General features: G+C 39.2%; 1 protein-coding gene across 2 annotated transcripts in view; it reads left to right on the top strand.

The window, feature by feature from the left end:
• The window catches only part of COMMD1 (copper metabolism domain containing 1), a 190889-nt gene extending 181416 nt beyond the window's left edge, over positions 1-9473 (top strand). Inside the window, exon 3 of one of the 2 annotated variants that reach the window (XM_033938230.1) lies at positions 9267-9473. In XM_033938230.1, coding sequence (XP_033794121.1) covers positions 9267-9374 — 108 coding nt within the window. In that variant the 3' untranslated portion in view covers positions 9375-9473. The remainder of the gene's footprint in view (positions 1-9266) is intronic. The other variant, XM_033938231.1, reaches the window with a different exon arrangement.
• The last annotated feature ends 7011 nt before the right edge of the window (positions 9474-16484 follow it).

Genomic DNA, 16484 nt, shown 5'->3' on the forward strand with positions numbered 1-16484 from the left:
CATGCAGAAAGAAGGAGACCCTGGCAAGCAAGTTATCAGAAGAAAACCAGAGCCTTGGACCAACAAGATTTGAAATATAACCAGACAACAAAAGGTAGAAAAATTAATTTTATTTTCTGTTTTGTGATTATAACATGTCAGATTTGAAATGTGTATCCTGCCAGAGCTGGTGTTGGACTGCAAACGTGAGCTAGGATTTAACAGAAAGAGGAAAAGTCCTTTTTGTTTCTTTATTTTATTTACACCACAGCGCCAGTGTGGTTAGGAGAAGCCAAAGGGGGTGAAAAAGCTATAAAACCCACCAGGAGTTTTGAAAAAAATCACCCAACTGGGCAGGAAAATCGAATTGAAAAACCAATTCAATAGGGCTGAATCGAATCAAAATTTTTTTTTTCTGTATCTGGCAGCATTAGTTTGCGCTACTGTCTTAGACTTTAGGACCTGGGATTGGGGAGAGATGGCATCCTCAGTACTTTATAATGCAAGTGAAACGAGGATTTGGTCAGACTTTTGAAGGGTCTGCAGAAAAAAAATATTGTATAGGCCGGGGACATGAGACAGCAGGAAATGGGAACTTTTCTTCCTTCTATTTTTGTGAATGGAAAGGCTGAGGATGTCAGAGAGGTCAGTTAAAATATGTGCTTTATAAGAAAATATAATAATGTGTTTTATAAAGTTTATAGCATAGCTGGCCTACTCAGTGAGGTGTTCCTAGTGGTGATGGTGGCAGCGTGTCAATGTGTTGAGAGGAAGAGGTGGTCTGGGAAATTCTGCTGAGCAAACTCCGGGCCCATTTCCACCCCCCAGTTAGTCCACTCCACTCAACTGATTCACACACTGAGTGGGTCTTTGGGTGTTGTTTTGGGATCTCTTCCAGTGGTTTATCTCCTTCTGGTCCAAGGAAGGAAACTTTGTTATCCTTAGCATTGACCTACAGAATATGTTTGTAACAGCGCTGCTTGTGTGGCATTAGGCTATGTAGTGATAGAAAGAAAAAAACAGACCTTTGCACATTTTTGCACTATATGGTGGGTGTATGAGGAGATTCACATTTCCTGCACAGCTAAGTCCATGTGAAGTTACCTTGTGCTGTATTTGACATCTAGCAAGGTCTCTGTTTGAAAGGAAAGATCTAAATTTAAAAATGAAGTGGCCAGAAGTTATGGTAAAAGCAGATAGTGTAGCTGGTTTTAAGAAAGATTTGGACAAATTCCTGGAGGAAAAGTCCATAATCTGTTATTAAGACATGGGGGAAGTGTCTGCTTGCCCTGGATCGGTAGCATGGAATGTTGCTACTCTTTGGGTTTTGACCAGGTATTAGTGTCCTGGATTGGCTACCATGAGAATGGGCTACTGGGCATGATGGACCATTGGTCTGACCCAGTTAGGCTATTCTTATGTTATGTTCTCATCTGTAGGGGCCTTTGTTTTCACTTCTTATTTTAATGTATTTTTTTTCTGGGAACTTATCAGTGTTTTTTATAATGGGAACAAAAATGGAAGAGAATTAATGTGTGTGGAATGGGGGGTAACTAATTTCTTCAGCTAAATAATTCAATCCACTTCAAACAGACATAGGAGAACTTGTGCACCATTCACACACCCTCCAACCAAAAACGTCAAAAGAAAAAAACTGTTCGACAACCTCCTAGCCATTCGAGCTGCAACACTCGACCCCCAACTCTACAACCAATTGATATCAACCACAGACTGCAAAACCTTCAAAAAGAAATAAAAACCCTTCTATTCAAAAAACACATAAAACCGAACTAACACAATCAGAACTGTCCCAAGCATCACCTGCAACTACTCCATATGTACTTCTGATGTCATGACAATTGAGACATAATTTATGTTATGTTATGTTTGGAATAATGGTTACATATATGAGGTTCAATAAAAGAAAATTTTCACTGCCTGTTTCTATTCTGACCATTTATTCCATTTCATGGTTATTGCAAAAAAAAAAAAAAAAAAAAATTTTTTTACATGGGGGGGGGGGGGGGGGTGTCAAAAAATGATGGGCCCCGGGTGCCACATACCCTAGGTACGCCACTGGGGAGAGATGATTGTTGCACATGGAGGAGGGATGAAAGGAAAGAGGAAGAATTGGGAGAGATGATTGTTACACATGGAGGAGGGATGAAAGGAAAGAGGAAGAATTGGGAGAGATGATTGTTGCACATGGAGGAGGGATGAAAGGAAAGAGGAAGAATTGGGAGAGATGATTGTTGTACATGAAAAAATATAAGACATTCCCTGAAAATAAGCCCTAATGCATTTTTTTGGAACACAAATTAATATAAGACCCTGTCTTATTTTGGGGGAAACACGGTAGTGCTACTTTGTTACTCTATTTTATCTGGAACTTTGTAGGTGTAAACCTGGAATACCAATTAAAAACTCTGCCATGATATGGTGTATTGTAAACAAGAATGGAAATGAGCAGAACAAGCCTGGTCTTCAAACCCCACTTTTATTGCAACCAGTAGTAAAGCTCAAGTAAATCAATCAGTTCTACCAGCAGCAGCAGCAGCAGCCGTAGAAGGATCCACATAGCCAGAGATGCTACGGCTGCTGGTGGTGGAACTTCCCAGGCTTGTCAATATTGTTTCCTCAGTGGGAACCAAGACATTATGATCTTGTCTTAGTATACTGGTGAAGTTTATTATAAGCACTCAAGGTTGTGATGAACCTGTGGAAGACCGAGAAGATCCCTACTCTTGCAGACTTCTGATCATTAGTAACCCAATATCGTCACGAAATTGGCTTTCATATTTGGTTTGTTATCAGGGACTTCTGATGTAGGCGTTTTAGCTGAAACACTTTGCGTGTCGAGTCCATGACTTTTATGACTGACTGATTTACTTATGCTTGTGCTGTACTATTAGTTGCAATATAAGTGGGTTTTGAAAACCAGGCTCGTTCTGCTTTTTTCCATTAGTTGTTAAGTGTTCAGAATTAACTGTCTCTTCTGTTGTTGTTGGTATTGTAAACAAGAAACATCTTTCAATGAAAACTCTTCGCCTTCCTGATTTTAAAACAGGCATGCTCAATGTCAGTCCTCGAGGTCCACAACCCAGTTGGGTTTTCAGGATTTCCTCAGTGAATATGCATGAGATCTATTTGCATGCACTGCCTTCATTATATACAAATAGTTCTCATGCATATTCACTGGGGGAATCCTGAAAACCCAACTGGGCTATGGACCTCGAAGTCTAACATAGAGCATCCCTACTTTAGAGGGGTAGGCAAAGGCAAAAATATCACAAAGTGATGGGTTTTCCATTTATAAAATCAGCCTTTTTTTTTTTTTTAAAGCCTGATGAGTTAAACCCATGAAAAAAATTTAAGCAATGTGGGAGTCAAAGCTGATTGGGTGGTTTGTATTTTACCATCACCAGCAATCCAAAGCATATTTTATTAATGTTGTATTCTGTCATATTTTATATTCTTTCAAAAGTTGTTAGCTGTTTTAAAAATTTATTATTGTAAACTGTTTAAAAAAAATCTCTTTCACTCATCAAATTTCTGCACTGGCCTAAACCTATTTCCTTTCTCTTCATCAGTTTAAATTTGTTAGGTTCAGCGTGACTCTTTCTCACAGATAATATTTCTATATGCTTTTCTTGTTTCAAAGGTACATTCTTGTAATACAATCTATTCAGGTTTCCCACAGCATATTCCTCACTGTGAGTCAAAATATTGCTATTTCCATTTTGATTCACGCTACTAGATTTAATTAGATCGCTCCTCTTCTCATTCAGCAATACTGGTTCCCATCAGTGGTGTAGTAAGGGAGGGTGGATTGCCCCTGGTGCTGTCTTCGCAGGGGACACTGTGCCTCTCTGCCCCCCCCCTCCAATGTACCTCTTGAAATGTTCACGGGCGTGAACAGCATCTTCCACTTGCTTCTTGTGCCAGCCTTGGCTCTCTTTTGATGTCAAGTCTTGATCGCGGAGCCAGGAGATGACATCAGAAGGGAGACAAGGCCAGCATGAGCAGCAGGTGAAAGATACTGCTCGCACCAGCAAACATTTCAAGAGGTATAGCTATGATATACTGGTATTGAGTACTATTCTTGCACTGAGCCTTTTTATTTTGAGTGAAATCCAGATAGTGCCATTTATTTTTATTGAATTTTTTAACCAGCATGATATATAATTTAGAAGTATTTTCTGAGAGAGTAAATCATATAGTTCACCTGCCTTGAGGATAGTCCAACTCAGACCACCTCCTAAAACTCTCCCCTTTGACAATTAATGACTTAGACCCTCAGAGATGCCACCATGATACTTAAAAGATTTCATAGTATCTGGCTTTATACATCCAATCCTCACCGGGTCATACTTGTGAATTTCTTATATTCTCTTACATGAGTGATTATGTCATTAAGGTTTTTTTAGAGATATTAAATACTTAGCTTAGTATTATAGTGGTCAAATTCTCAGGGACTAACAAGCTGACATGTTTCATCCGAAGGGTTTCCTCAAGTCTACTATCCCTTTACAAAGCATTTTCGCCCATATACCGACCACAAAGTTTCAGTTAACAAGATCTCAATGACATAATCACTCATGTAAGAGAATATAAGAAATTCACAGGTATGACTCGGTGAGGATTGGATGTATAAAGCCAGATACTATGAAATCTTTTGAGTATCATGGTGGCATCTCTGAGGGTCTAAGTCATTAGTTGTCATAGGGGAGAGTTGTAAGAGGTGGTCTGAGTTGGACTATCCTTGAGGCAGGTGAACTATTTATTTATATTGGTCATTTCGGATTATGTTTTTGTCATATATTTAGCTTTATCACTGTTATTATTTCATTTTATTTATTTTGTCATTGTGATGAATGTATTGTGGTGCTATTTTTTTAAATGTACATTGAGTATATGTACTTGATGGACTGCACCATATGTTTTGTTTTCTTGTGGATTTGTAAAATGTAATAAAACAGTTCTGAACTTAAAAAAAGAGGTATGTTGGGGGGGCACTCAAGCGGTGGGAAATAGTAGAGGGTGCATGGCGATACCAGATGCCACCGCCCTGGGCGCCAACCTCTCTTGTTATGCCACTGCTTGCCATCTCATTCCATATCCAATATAAAATTTATCAAATTTTAAATAAACTTGTAATTTTGATTCTAACCTACAAGATCTTTTATTCTGGCATGCCATCATACTTGTCTTCCTCGATTTTCCCTCTTACCCCAGCTAGAGTTCTTCGCTCCCTCAATAACAACCGTTAGTAGGTTTCCTTCTGGGGTGGAATTCTCAATGTTTGCCCTAGAGAACATGTTTTCTTTTGACAATCTCTGTCACTTTGGAATTCCCTTTCTTCCATAATCTGTCGTGAACGCTCTTGCACTAAATTTAAAAAGACTCACTTGTTTGAGAAGGCCTTTGCTGTTCAGCTGGGTTCTGACGGTTCCCAGGCGATCTACTAATCCACAATCTTATTTATAGTTTTCCTTTCTCTTATTCCCCTTCTCTTTATAATTTGAGGGTATTCCTTTCTAATTTTCCCTTGTTTTAATGATGCACATCACCTTGTTATCTTATTGAGGAAAGGCAATTCAGCAAGTTCTAATAAACCATAGACCTTGTTTGAAGGGCCGCTGAAAAGTTCTCAGCCCAACCTCGAAGAGAATGATCTAGAACCATGAGTTATTCTACTCTTTTCTTGACACTATGAAATGAAATGAAAAGTGTCAAGAAAAGTGTGGAATAACTTGTAAGTTTCATGGCTCCATATCATTCTCTTCTAGGTTGGGCTGAGAACTTTTCAATGGCCCCTCTTAGTAAGTGATATATCAAGCAAATTAATCAAATTTTTTTTAAACCCAAACAAATCAAAAATCTAGTTTAATCTTTTCTTTTTAGCAGCCCTTTGCCTTTATAATACTAAATAGCAGTGTACTCTGCACAGGGTCAATTTAATATTCAACTTTTTAGTAGAAAGTAAGGTCTGGAACAAAGGTTACAACATGACTGGAAATAGAGTACATAGACTTAGGAGTAAGTTAGAAATATCTGTTCACATAAACACGGCCTTATGAAGGTTTTGGAGGGAGGAATAGTACCGTATTATAATTTAAAAAGCATGGGTTTAGCAGAGAGAATTCTTAATAGTGTCAGCAAGGATAAAGTTGGACAATCAAGTGTGGTCTGCAGCCTTCCAAAAGGAAGGGAAATGGTTAAAATAAATGGCCTTATGGGTTTCATCTGCTATGATAATTTGCTGCTTTGTGCTTAGGTTTTGGTTGAATTTTGGATGTTTGCCTCAGACATTGCCTTAGACATTGCATTATTTTACTTTACTTTCCATTCACAAAAAAAAAGAGGAAAATCTTGTGCCTCTTCTTACTGAAACATCCATGCTATATGGGAGTAGTTTTGAAACCTCTCCTGGAGTCACTCCTAGCCAGTTGAGTTTTCAGGATCACTACTGTGGTGCTAAAAGGTGTATGTAACGATGTACATTTGACGTGTAATAGATGGTCCCTGCTCTGAAAGCTTACAGTCTTATTTGGACAGAGAGATAGGACATATAGGAGCTAGGGATTATTCAAAAGGAAGATTTGAATGCAGTGGGTCTAGCTAGATGTGCCTCCAAGATGGGGCTGAGAAGCATTGTAATATGTCAATGGAATGGTATTAAAAAAATGAATATAGTGCTTTGTTGCCTTTTTTTTTTTTTTTTCAAAGAACACTACCTTTTGGTTGGATAGAGGCATTACATAGGGATAGAGTAAATGGTGGCATGTCGGGACTATTTGACCCAGTCTGCCATGTTTGTGCTACTTAAAAATACACATTTTATGGAAGTACCTTCATTAGTGCTCCTTAAATATTTAACATTCTGTCAAATCTTAAATAAATGGCTTCAAAATGACTGAACAAAATGGATCCTCAGATGGTTGCTGTGGACTTCATTTCCTAGCCCAGTGGTGCTGTCAAAATCTTCATATGTGCATATTTTTATATTTTCATCTTTCTAAATCTTATAATATGATTTTCCTTAAACAACCTTTTCTGTTTCTCAAATTCATTACATTCCAAATTAATTTTAAATAATCCACATATCTTGTCTTTAAAGTGCTACCTTTAAATACACACTAAAAATCTCTGCTGGCTAAAGCCTGGAGTCCTGTGAAAGAAACAAAAAAATGCCTGAAAATTGGAATCAGACCCCGAACAAACTGCAATTGAACCAAAAATATTTAGGGCTCCTTTTATGAAGGTGTATTAGGGCCTTAACGCATGGAATAGCACGTGCTAGCCACTACCGCCTCCTTTTAAGCAGGCGGTAGATTTTCAGCTAGCGCGTGCCATGGCATGCGCTAATCTTCTGCATGCGCTAAAACCGATAGCGCATCTTCGTAAAAGGAGCCCATACTCTGTGCAATAATATGCCCCTCCCCTCCCCTTTTTATGAAGCTGCATTAGGCTTTTTTAATCACTGGCTGCAACTATATTAGCTCTGGCGCTCATAGGAATTCTGAGTGTTGGAGCTAATACAGCCGGTGATTTAAAAAAAAAAAAAAAAAAAAAAAAAGCTTAATGCAGCTTCATAAAAGGGGGTGGGGTGGAGGGGGATAGAGTCTTGCTGCTGTTTCATGTTGACTGACCTTGTCTTGGAAACTTGAGTCATCCATTGGGCTTTTGTTCCATGTGATTGATTGATTATTTTCATCTGCCCTCAGGTTCTGGATTTCTTTGTTTCTAACACCATTACATAGGTTCCTCTTCCCCTTTTTCTTCTATTTGCTATTGCTTTCCATATACACAGAAGAATGAAGTGACATAACAATGACCATGTGAGTCCACCTACAAGAGGAGTTCATATGTGACATGCACATTCAGGTCCCTTTTTACAAAGCCATAGTAAATGCACCAAAGCTCATTCAGTTCCTATGGGCTTTGGTGTATTTACTACCGTGGCTCTGTGGGCCCTTAGTTTGTTTGGGCACCTAAAAATTTAAAGTGTCCACAAATTGTTTGTGCATGCTTATACATATGAATTAATATGCAATTTTCACACTGAAAAAATTTCTAGCATTTGCACAATGTAGATAAAAATAACAATTAGGTGAAAAAGATATAAAAAATTGCCCGAAATTGAGAAAATTTTATTTAAAAAGAGCATGAACTGAACCTTTTGGCCATGCACACTTTTACCACTTACCCAAGGAAATAGGACAGCAGTTACTGAGATGACTTTATTTATTGGTCATTTGTCTATTAAGCTAATACAAAAGTATAATATATAACCTGTTTCCTGATCTTCTTCTCTGCTTTTTTGGAATTTTGTTTATAAACAGGAGTCTTTGTAGGTTGTGATAACTTCCAAAAATACCAACAACAAAAAAAAGTTCTAAGACTTCACAAGGTCTTAACCCTTTAATTGGCAGATAGTGAAATGGCTGCTATATGTAACTTGATGTTGAACGAGAGCAACAGTGCCAAGTAATGGGCATTTGGAGATGCAGATCTCCCATAAGAGCCGTAGAAAACACATGTTGCTTCTCAGCAACAACATCATGACAGGGGTTGCCATATAGCAAATTATGAAAAATTGGGATCGACTGAATTACAATTTTTGGTAGAATTCGTTATGCCAAATCTTTAAAATGGAACAGGTAATAGCTATACAGCAGGGGCATTATAAGAAATTTAGGGATATTTGGGAGCCATTAACAAAATATTATACAGAATGAATATTATTTTCTCCCTTTGTTCATACACATCCAAGGTGGGGAGGGGGAGGGAATATTTTAAGATTTCTTATGCTTAAGAACAATTGTTGGGTATAAGGGAGGGTGATATTTGATGTGAGTTAGAATTTGATGGTATATTAAGTGATGTTAAAGTAGAAAATGATTGTATCTTATGTTACACTTGTTGAAAGTTTTAAAAATGAATAAAGATTAAAAAAAAAAAAAAAAAACCCCAACAATGCCAAATAAAGGCTTTAAGGTATTAAAACTAAGGTGTGTGCAACACTAGTTGTAAGCTCCGTTCTTCGGAGCAATGAGGCATATCTAACAGACATCAGCTGCACCCAGATATATGTTTTATTTTAGCAAACAATATTTCTGGCACCTGACTCTGGATACTCCCTTTACTTGGCAGCCATTCTTTGTATTTATTCTAAATATCCCTATTATGATACAGGGACAGACTCATGATTAAAAATCAATATTTAATATAACATTCTTTTGTTTGCTTTACTCAACTCAATATTTTCTTGTATTGCTTTTCAGGAATCTGAATTTCTTTGTTTGGAGTTTGATGAGCCCAAGATTAACTATATTTTGAAGAAACTGTCAGAAGCTGAAAAGAGCATAACTGCATTGACTCATACCAGTTAATTTTCAAGAGTAGCAAGGTTTTTCTATTGAGGAAAGTGTTTTAATATGATAGATAATACAAAATGCTTTTCAATAAACATGATTTTCTATAATGTAAAATTGCTGCCTCCAGCTTTAAACTAATCATATTCAGCATAATTATATCTGTAGCATTTTCTTGGGCTTCAATTTAAGTCCTGTGTTAAACTGTTTTTCTATCAGTTCATAATAGTGAATTTAAATTATCACTCAAATATATTTCACAGCTCAAATTATAGAGGTATCTTGCGGAGGAAAGAAGGTGACTGTATAGACTTATAATAAACATCTCATACTTTAATCTGCAATTAACAATGGTGGAAAAATAGAAACTGATTTAATGGAAAGGAAGATTAGGTTCTTACCTCAGTAGTCTGGACTATAGGTTCTATCCCCAAACTTACAGGAAACTTGCAGAAGGCATCAGATTCTTCAGCTCTACATCCTTGTGTCATTGGTCAGTGCCCTTCTCCCTCAGTTTGTACCAAAGCAATGGATAACTTTTAAATAGGAGAAATAGCAAGGAGGACATGTTGATAATGAGATTGCATTACAGACCACAGTAGACCAGGTTTCTTTAAATACAGAGTAGGCTGATTTTAAAGATTGCAAATTAACCATGCCAACTGCAGAGCAAATTATAAATAGATATGACAAATATCGTTTGAAATGTCTGTATGCCATTGCCAGAAGCCTAAGAAACAAGATGGAAGAGTTAGAATATATTGCACTAAATGAAAAGATAGATATAATAGGCATCTCTGAGACCTGGTGGAAGAAAGATAACCAATGGGACACTATCATACCGGTGTACAAGCTATATCGTAGTGATAGGGTAAAAATTCTACAGGAGCAAAACCACACCTTGGAATCCCTATGGGTAGAAATCCCGTGTGTAAAGGGGAAAAGGATAGTGATAGGAGTGTACTACTGTCCGCCAGACCAGGATGAATGGACAGATGCTGAAATGTTATCAGAAATTGGGGAGGCTAACAAACTGGGTAACACAATAATAATAGGTGATTTCTACTACCCCGATATTGATTGGGTAAATGTAATATCAGAGTCTAGGGAGATAAAATTCCTTGATGAAATCAAGCATTGCTTTATGAAGCAGCTGGTTCAGGAACCAAGAAGAGGTGAAGCAGTTCTAGATCTTGTTCTTAGTGGAGTAGGTAATAGTGTCAGGGTCGCTTGTTAACAGTGATCATAACATGATCAGATTTGATATAATCCCTGGAATAAGTTTGCACAGGAAATCCAATACAACAGCACTCAACTTAAAAAAATGAGACTATGATAACATGAGGAGAATGATAAAAAAGAAACTTAGATGTGCATCTGCAAAGGTCAAAAATATACATTAGGCCAGACTAGATATACTCCATGTAATAAAAAAGGAGGAAGGAGGAGCAAATGGCAGCCAGCGTGGTTAACGAATGAGGTGAAGGAAGCTATTAGAGCTAAAAGTGAATCCTTCAGAAAGTGGAAGAAGGATCCAACTGAAAATAATTTTAAACAACACAAGGAATGTCAACTCAAATGCAAAGCAAAGAGGGACCTTGAGAAAAGAAGATTGCAATGGAAGCAAAAGCACACAGTAAAAATGTTTTTAGGTGTATTAAAAGCAAGAAGCCGGGAAGAGAATCATTTGGACTGCTAGACAACCAAGGGATAAAAGGGGCTCTCAGTGCAGACAACGTCATAGCTTAAATGAATTCTTTGCCTCAGTCTTCACCAAGGAAGATGTGGGGAGCTACCAGTGTCAGAAATGGTATTCAATTCTGATGAATCGGAGAAACTCAAAAATTCTCTGTACCACTGGAAGACATAATGGGTCATTTTGACAAACTGAACAATAGCAAATCACCTAGACTGGATGGAATACATCCCAGAGTGCTGATAGAATTGAAAAATTAACTTGCAGAGTTATTGTTAGTACCGTATTTTCACGCATATAACGCGCGCGTTATACACGATTTTTACAAACCGTGCATAACCGTGCGCGTTATAGGTGTGAGTGCGTTTTACAACTTTTTTTTTTCATTCCGATCCGGCATCCCCCCTGCGAACCGGCATCCTCCCCCCCAGCTCGCGTCACCCCCCCTCCCCTGCGATCCTACAACCCCCTCAGCACCGCAAAACATCTCTTACCCGATTGGGCACTGGCACCAGCACCAATGCACAGGACGTGCCAGTGCCCGAAGATCTTCCCTCGTTGTGCTGGGCTGGGCCGGGCTGTGCGGTGCGGTGCAGGGAGATCCTCCTTCTTCCCTGTGCCGGGCTGGACTGGGCTTTGAGCATTTGCGCATGCTCAAAGCCTTCTGATCTCGCTCTCTCCGAGATTCTGAGAATCTCGGAGAGAGCTGAGAATCTCGGAGAGAGCGAGATCAGAAGGCTTTGAGCATGCGCAAATGCTCAAAGCCCAGTCCAGCCCGGCACAGGGAAGAAGGAGGATCTCCCTGCACCGCACAGCCCAGCCCAGCACAACGAGGGAGGATCTTTGGGCACTGGCACTGGCACGTCCTGTGCATTGGTGCTGGTGCCGGTGTCCAATCGGGTAAGAGATGTTTTGCGGTGCTGGGGGGGTTGTTGGATCGCAGGGGAGGGGGGATGACGTGAGCGGGGGGGGGGGGAGGAGGCCGTTTCGCAGGCCAGAAGAATAAGCGGGAGTGGGAGGAGGTTATAGCAGCATGCGCGGCTATACGCGTATGCGTGCTATATAAAAATTTTTTTACAGACATGCTTTGGACCCGCGCGCTATACGCGTATGCGTGTTATACACGTGAAAATACGGTAATTTGTAATTGTTCTTTAAAATCCAGCATGGTACCGGAAGACTGGAGGTTAGCCAAGGTAGCCAAGATGATGCTAATTTTTAAAAAGGGTTCCAGAGGTAATCTGGGAAATTATAGACCAGTGAGTCTGATGTCGGTGCCAGGCATAATGACAGAACAGATACATGGATGAATGAGAGAAACCCAACATGAATTTAGTCAAAGGAAATCTTGCCTCACCAATCTACTGCATTTCTTTGAAGGGGTGAATGAACATGTGGATAAAGGTAAAGGTAAGTCAGTTGATACTGTGTATTTGGATTTTCAAAAGGCATTTGATAAAATACCTCATGAAAGACTTCTGAGCAAATTAGAAAGTCATGGGATAAGAGGTAATGTTCTATTTTGGATTAAAAACTGGTTGAAAGACAGAAAACAGAGAGTAGGTTTACGTGGTCAATATCCTCAATAGAGAAGGGTTTCCCAGGAGTCTATGTTGGGACTGCTGCCTTTCAACATATTTATCAGTGATCAAGAGACTGGAATAACTAGTGAGATAATTAAATTTGCTGAAGACACAAAGTTATTCAAAGTTGTGAAAACTTGCAAGAGGACCTTATGAGACTGAGAGACTGGGCCTCAAAATGGTAGATAACGTTTAATGTGAGCAAGTGCAAAGTGATGTTTGTGGGAAAAAGGAATCCAAAGTATAGCTACATGATGCAGAGCATGTTAGGAGTCACTTCCGAAGAAAAGGATCTGGGTGTCATCGTTGAGGATACATTGAAAACCTCAACTCAATGTGCGGCGGTGGCTAAGAAAGCAAATAGAATATTAGGAATTATCAGGAAAGGAATGGAAAAGAAAAATGAAAATATGATGCCTTTGTATCGCTCTATGGAATGACTGCACTTTGAATACTGTGTTCAATTCTGGTCGAAAAAAATATAGTGGAATTATAAAAGGTTCAGAGAAGGGCGACGAAAATGATAAAAGGGATGGGACAACTTCCCTATCAGGAAAGGCTAAAGCAGCTAGGGCTCTTCAGCCTGATGAAGAGATGCCTCAGAGGAGATAAGATAGAGGTCTATAAAATATTGAGTGGAGTGGCTTGTTTACTGTTTCCAAAAAAACTAATAATTTACAGAATACTGTATGTTATCTACAAAATAAGTAGCACATTGACACACCCACTTAACCCCTGTCATCGATCTGGCATAAATGAGCATGCCTAATATTGTGACCACATCTTTAGGCTTACACATACATGCTGTCATAGAAGTGGCACCCAACACATGGGACTAGCTTCAGTAAATGGTGCCCAAATCTGGATGTTGAAAAAATGAGCGCTAAGCACTAGTCTATAATCAGCACTCTGAGCTGGATGCTTTTAGAATAGAATAGTGCTTAGTTACCAGGATCTGTGCCCAATTTTGGGCATGAGAATTTACACTAACTGAGCCCTGGTGTAAATCCTTGCACCTTGCACCACCAAACAGAAACCACCACCCTTAAACGTCAGAGCCCTAGGTCCAAAAACAGAACTTATAAAAACCTGGATAAAAAACGAAAACCTAGACTGCCTCTTCCTCACAGAAACCTGGCTAACATCGGACACAGAACCAAGAATTACAGAAGTCTGCCCTCAAGGATACAAAATTACAGTGACCTGCAGAGAGAAAAAAAAAAGAGGAGGTGGATTAGCGATCTTACTCAAAGACTCCCTAACCTTAAACATATTGGAAAAAACTTCCACCCCTTACATGGACCTTTTAGCATGTCAAATCTCTTCCACCGCACTGAAAAACTCACTAAACTGCATGCTCTGTTATATAACACCAGGAAACTGGGCCATGGTTAGATCCGAATTTGAAAACTTCATATACCAAAACTTACTTACAGCAGCACACAATCTTATCCTAGGAGACCTAAACCTTCATCTTGAAGACCATTCATCCAAGCCAGTAGACAATCTACTTTCTTTCCTCAATGCCCTATCCTTCCAAATTTTAAACCCTAAAACTACTCATGAGAAAGGACACCAACTGGACATTGCAGCCTTCATGACCCATCAAATATCTACTTCAGAAATTCAAACTTCTAATGGAACCTGGTCCCCATCCCTCTGGTCAAACCACTACACTTACACCTTCAACATCATCTGGACCAAAAACAAATCCAAACCAATATCCAAAATAGTAACCTACACATCACGCAAATGCATCGAGCCAGCCATTTTCTGGTCAAAAGTAGACGAAACAATCCAAGAAGATTACCCCAAAGACTTCATTTCACACTGGGGCTATTTGAGCAACAACATCCTTGATGAACAAGCCCCACTTCAAACCAAAACCAGAACATGCAGACGATCAGACCAATGGTTCGACGAAGAATTACTCCTACTCAAGAGACAATGTAGATGTCTGGAAAGAAAATGGAGAAAAACCAACCAAGATCACACGAAAACTGCCTGGAAAAAAATTAACAAACAATACAAACTTCTATTAAAAGAAAAGAGAAAAAAACATTACACCAACCTAATAGGCACGGAAACCCAAGACACCAAAAAAACTATTCCAAATATTAAAAGATCTAACTAACACCATATCCTATTTGACCACTAACAATAACTCCTCCCCTTCAGCCTCCCTCCTAGCTGAACACTTCAAGAATAAAATTACAAACACCAGAGCTACTCTCATTAGTAATCCAACCCACCTACTCGAAGTCACAATACTCCCCACAGAAAATGAATCTTGTGCTGCAGACAGATCTTGGTCCCAATTCCCTAAGATACATTGGACCGAATTCAACAAACTCTACAATAAATACAGCCACGCATCATGTGAACTCAACCACTGCCCGCCATATCTCCTGTCATCAGCGAGCACTAAGTTCCGTACCTTACTCCTACACTGGATACAAACCATGCTCACAGATGGCATTTTCCCGAATGACCTCAGCGAAATCATCATCACCCCAATCTTAAAAGACCCAAAAGGACCAACAGACCTCTCATCCAACTACAGACCAATAGCCTCAATACCTCTATATATCAAACTAACAGAAGGATTAGTAGCCAATTCCTCACCAACTATCTCGAGGACCATAACGTACTCCATCCCACGCAATCCGGCTTCAGAACTAACTTCAGCACAGAGACATTACTAGGCTCCCTTATCGACACAGCAAGACAATACCTCAGCATTGGAAAAAAAATGCTGCTCATACAGTTGGACCTGATGGTGGCATTTGACCTGGTAGACCATAACATCCTACTGCAAATCTTGGACTCAATAGGCATCTCAGATAAAGTATACTCATGGTTTGAAGGTTTCTTAAAATCCAGAATATACAAAGTAAAATCAGACAAAGAAAAATCCAAACCTTGGTCCAACCCCTGCGGCGTTCCACAAGGGTCCCCACTGTCCCCTACTCTCTTCAACCTATATACGGCCTCTTTTGGCGTTTACCTGAACAAACAAGGCCTATCCTCTTATAGCTATGCTGTTGACATCACCATCCTCATTCCTTTCGACCAACCAATGCTCTTAATGTCAGACACACTACACAGAACTCTAGCTACAGTTACGACTTGGATGGAAGACCACAAACTGAAACTCAACCCAGACAAAACTAAATTCATCCTCCTAGAAAATAACAAAATCCCAACTATAACCAACTTAGAAATTAACTCTATCAACTACCCTTTGCAAACCACCCTAAAACTTCTAGGTATGACTATTGACAAAGGCTGCACCATGCAACCACAAATTAACAAAACAATACAGAAATCTTTTGCAGTTATGAGAAACCTTAGACAAGTCCGAAAATTCTTAGAAAAAACACAATTTCAGCTCCTAGTACAATCTCTAATCCTAAGTATCCTAGACTATTGCAACATCCTCTACCTCCCCTGCCCTGCAATAATGATTAAACAACTACAGACAATTCAGAATACAGCTCTGAGACTCGTCTATTCATTGAAAAAACATGATCACTTTACTGAGGCATTCATCAATTCTCATTGGCTTCCAATCCAGGAAATAATACAATTTAAATTCTACTGTATACTATTTAAAACTATAAATGGAGACAGCCCAACCTACCTAAACGACCGCCTCATCTAAACCACCTCTACCAGGCAAAGAAAAACACACACCCCATTCACTTACAATCAAAGAAGTAAAACGGAAAAAACTATACAACGGACTACTGGCCACTCAGGCAGCGAAGATAGACAACCAAGTCTCCAACCTATTGACAATAACCCCAGACTACAAGATGTTCAGAAAGGAAATAAAAACTATACTCT

Source organism: Geotrypetes seraphini, chromosome 3, assembly GCF_902459505.1.
Source record: "Geotrypetes seraphini chromosome 3, aGeoSer1.1, whole genome shotgun sequence".
NCBI classification, from domain to species: domain Eukaryota; kingdom Metazoa; phylum Chordata; class Amphibia; order Gymnophiona; family Dermophiidae; genus Geotrypetes; species Geotrypetes seraphini.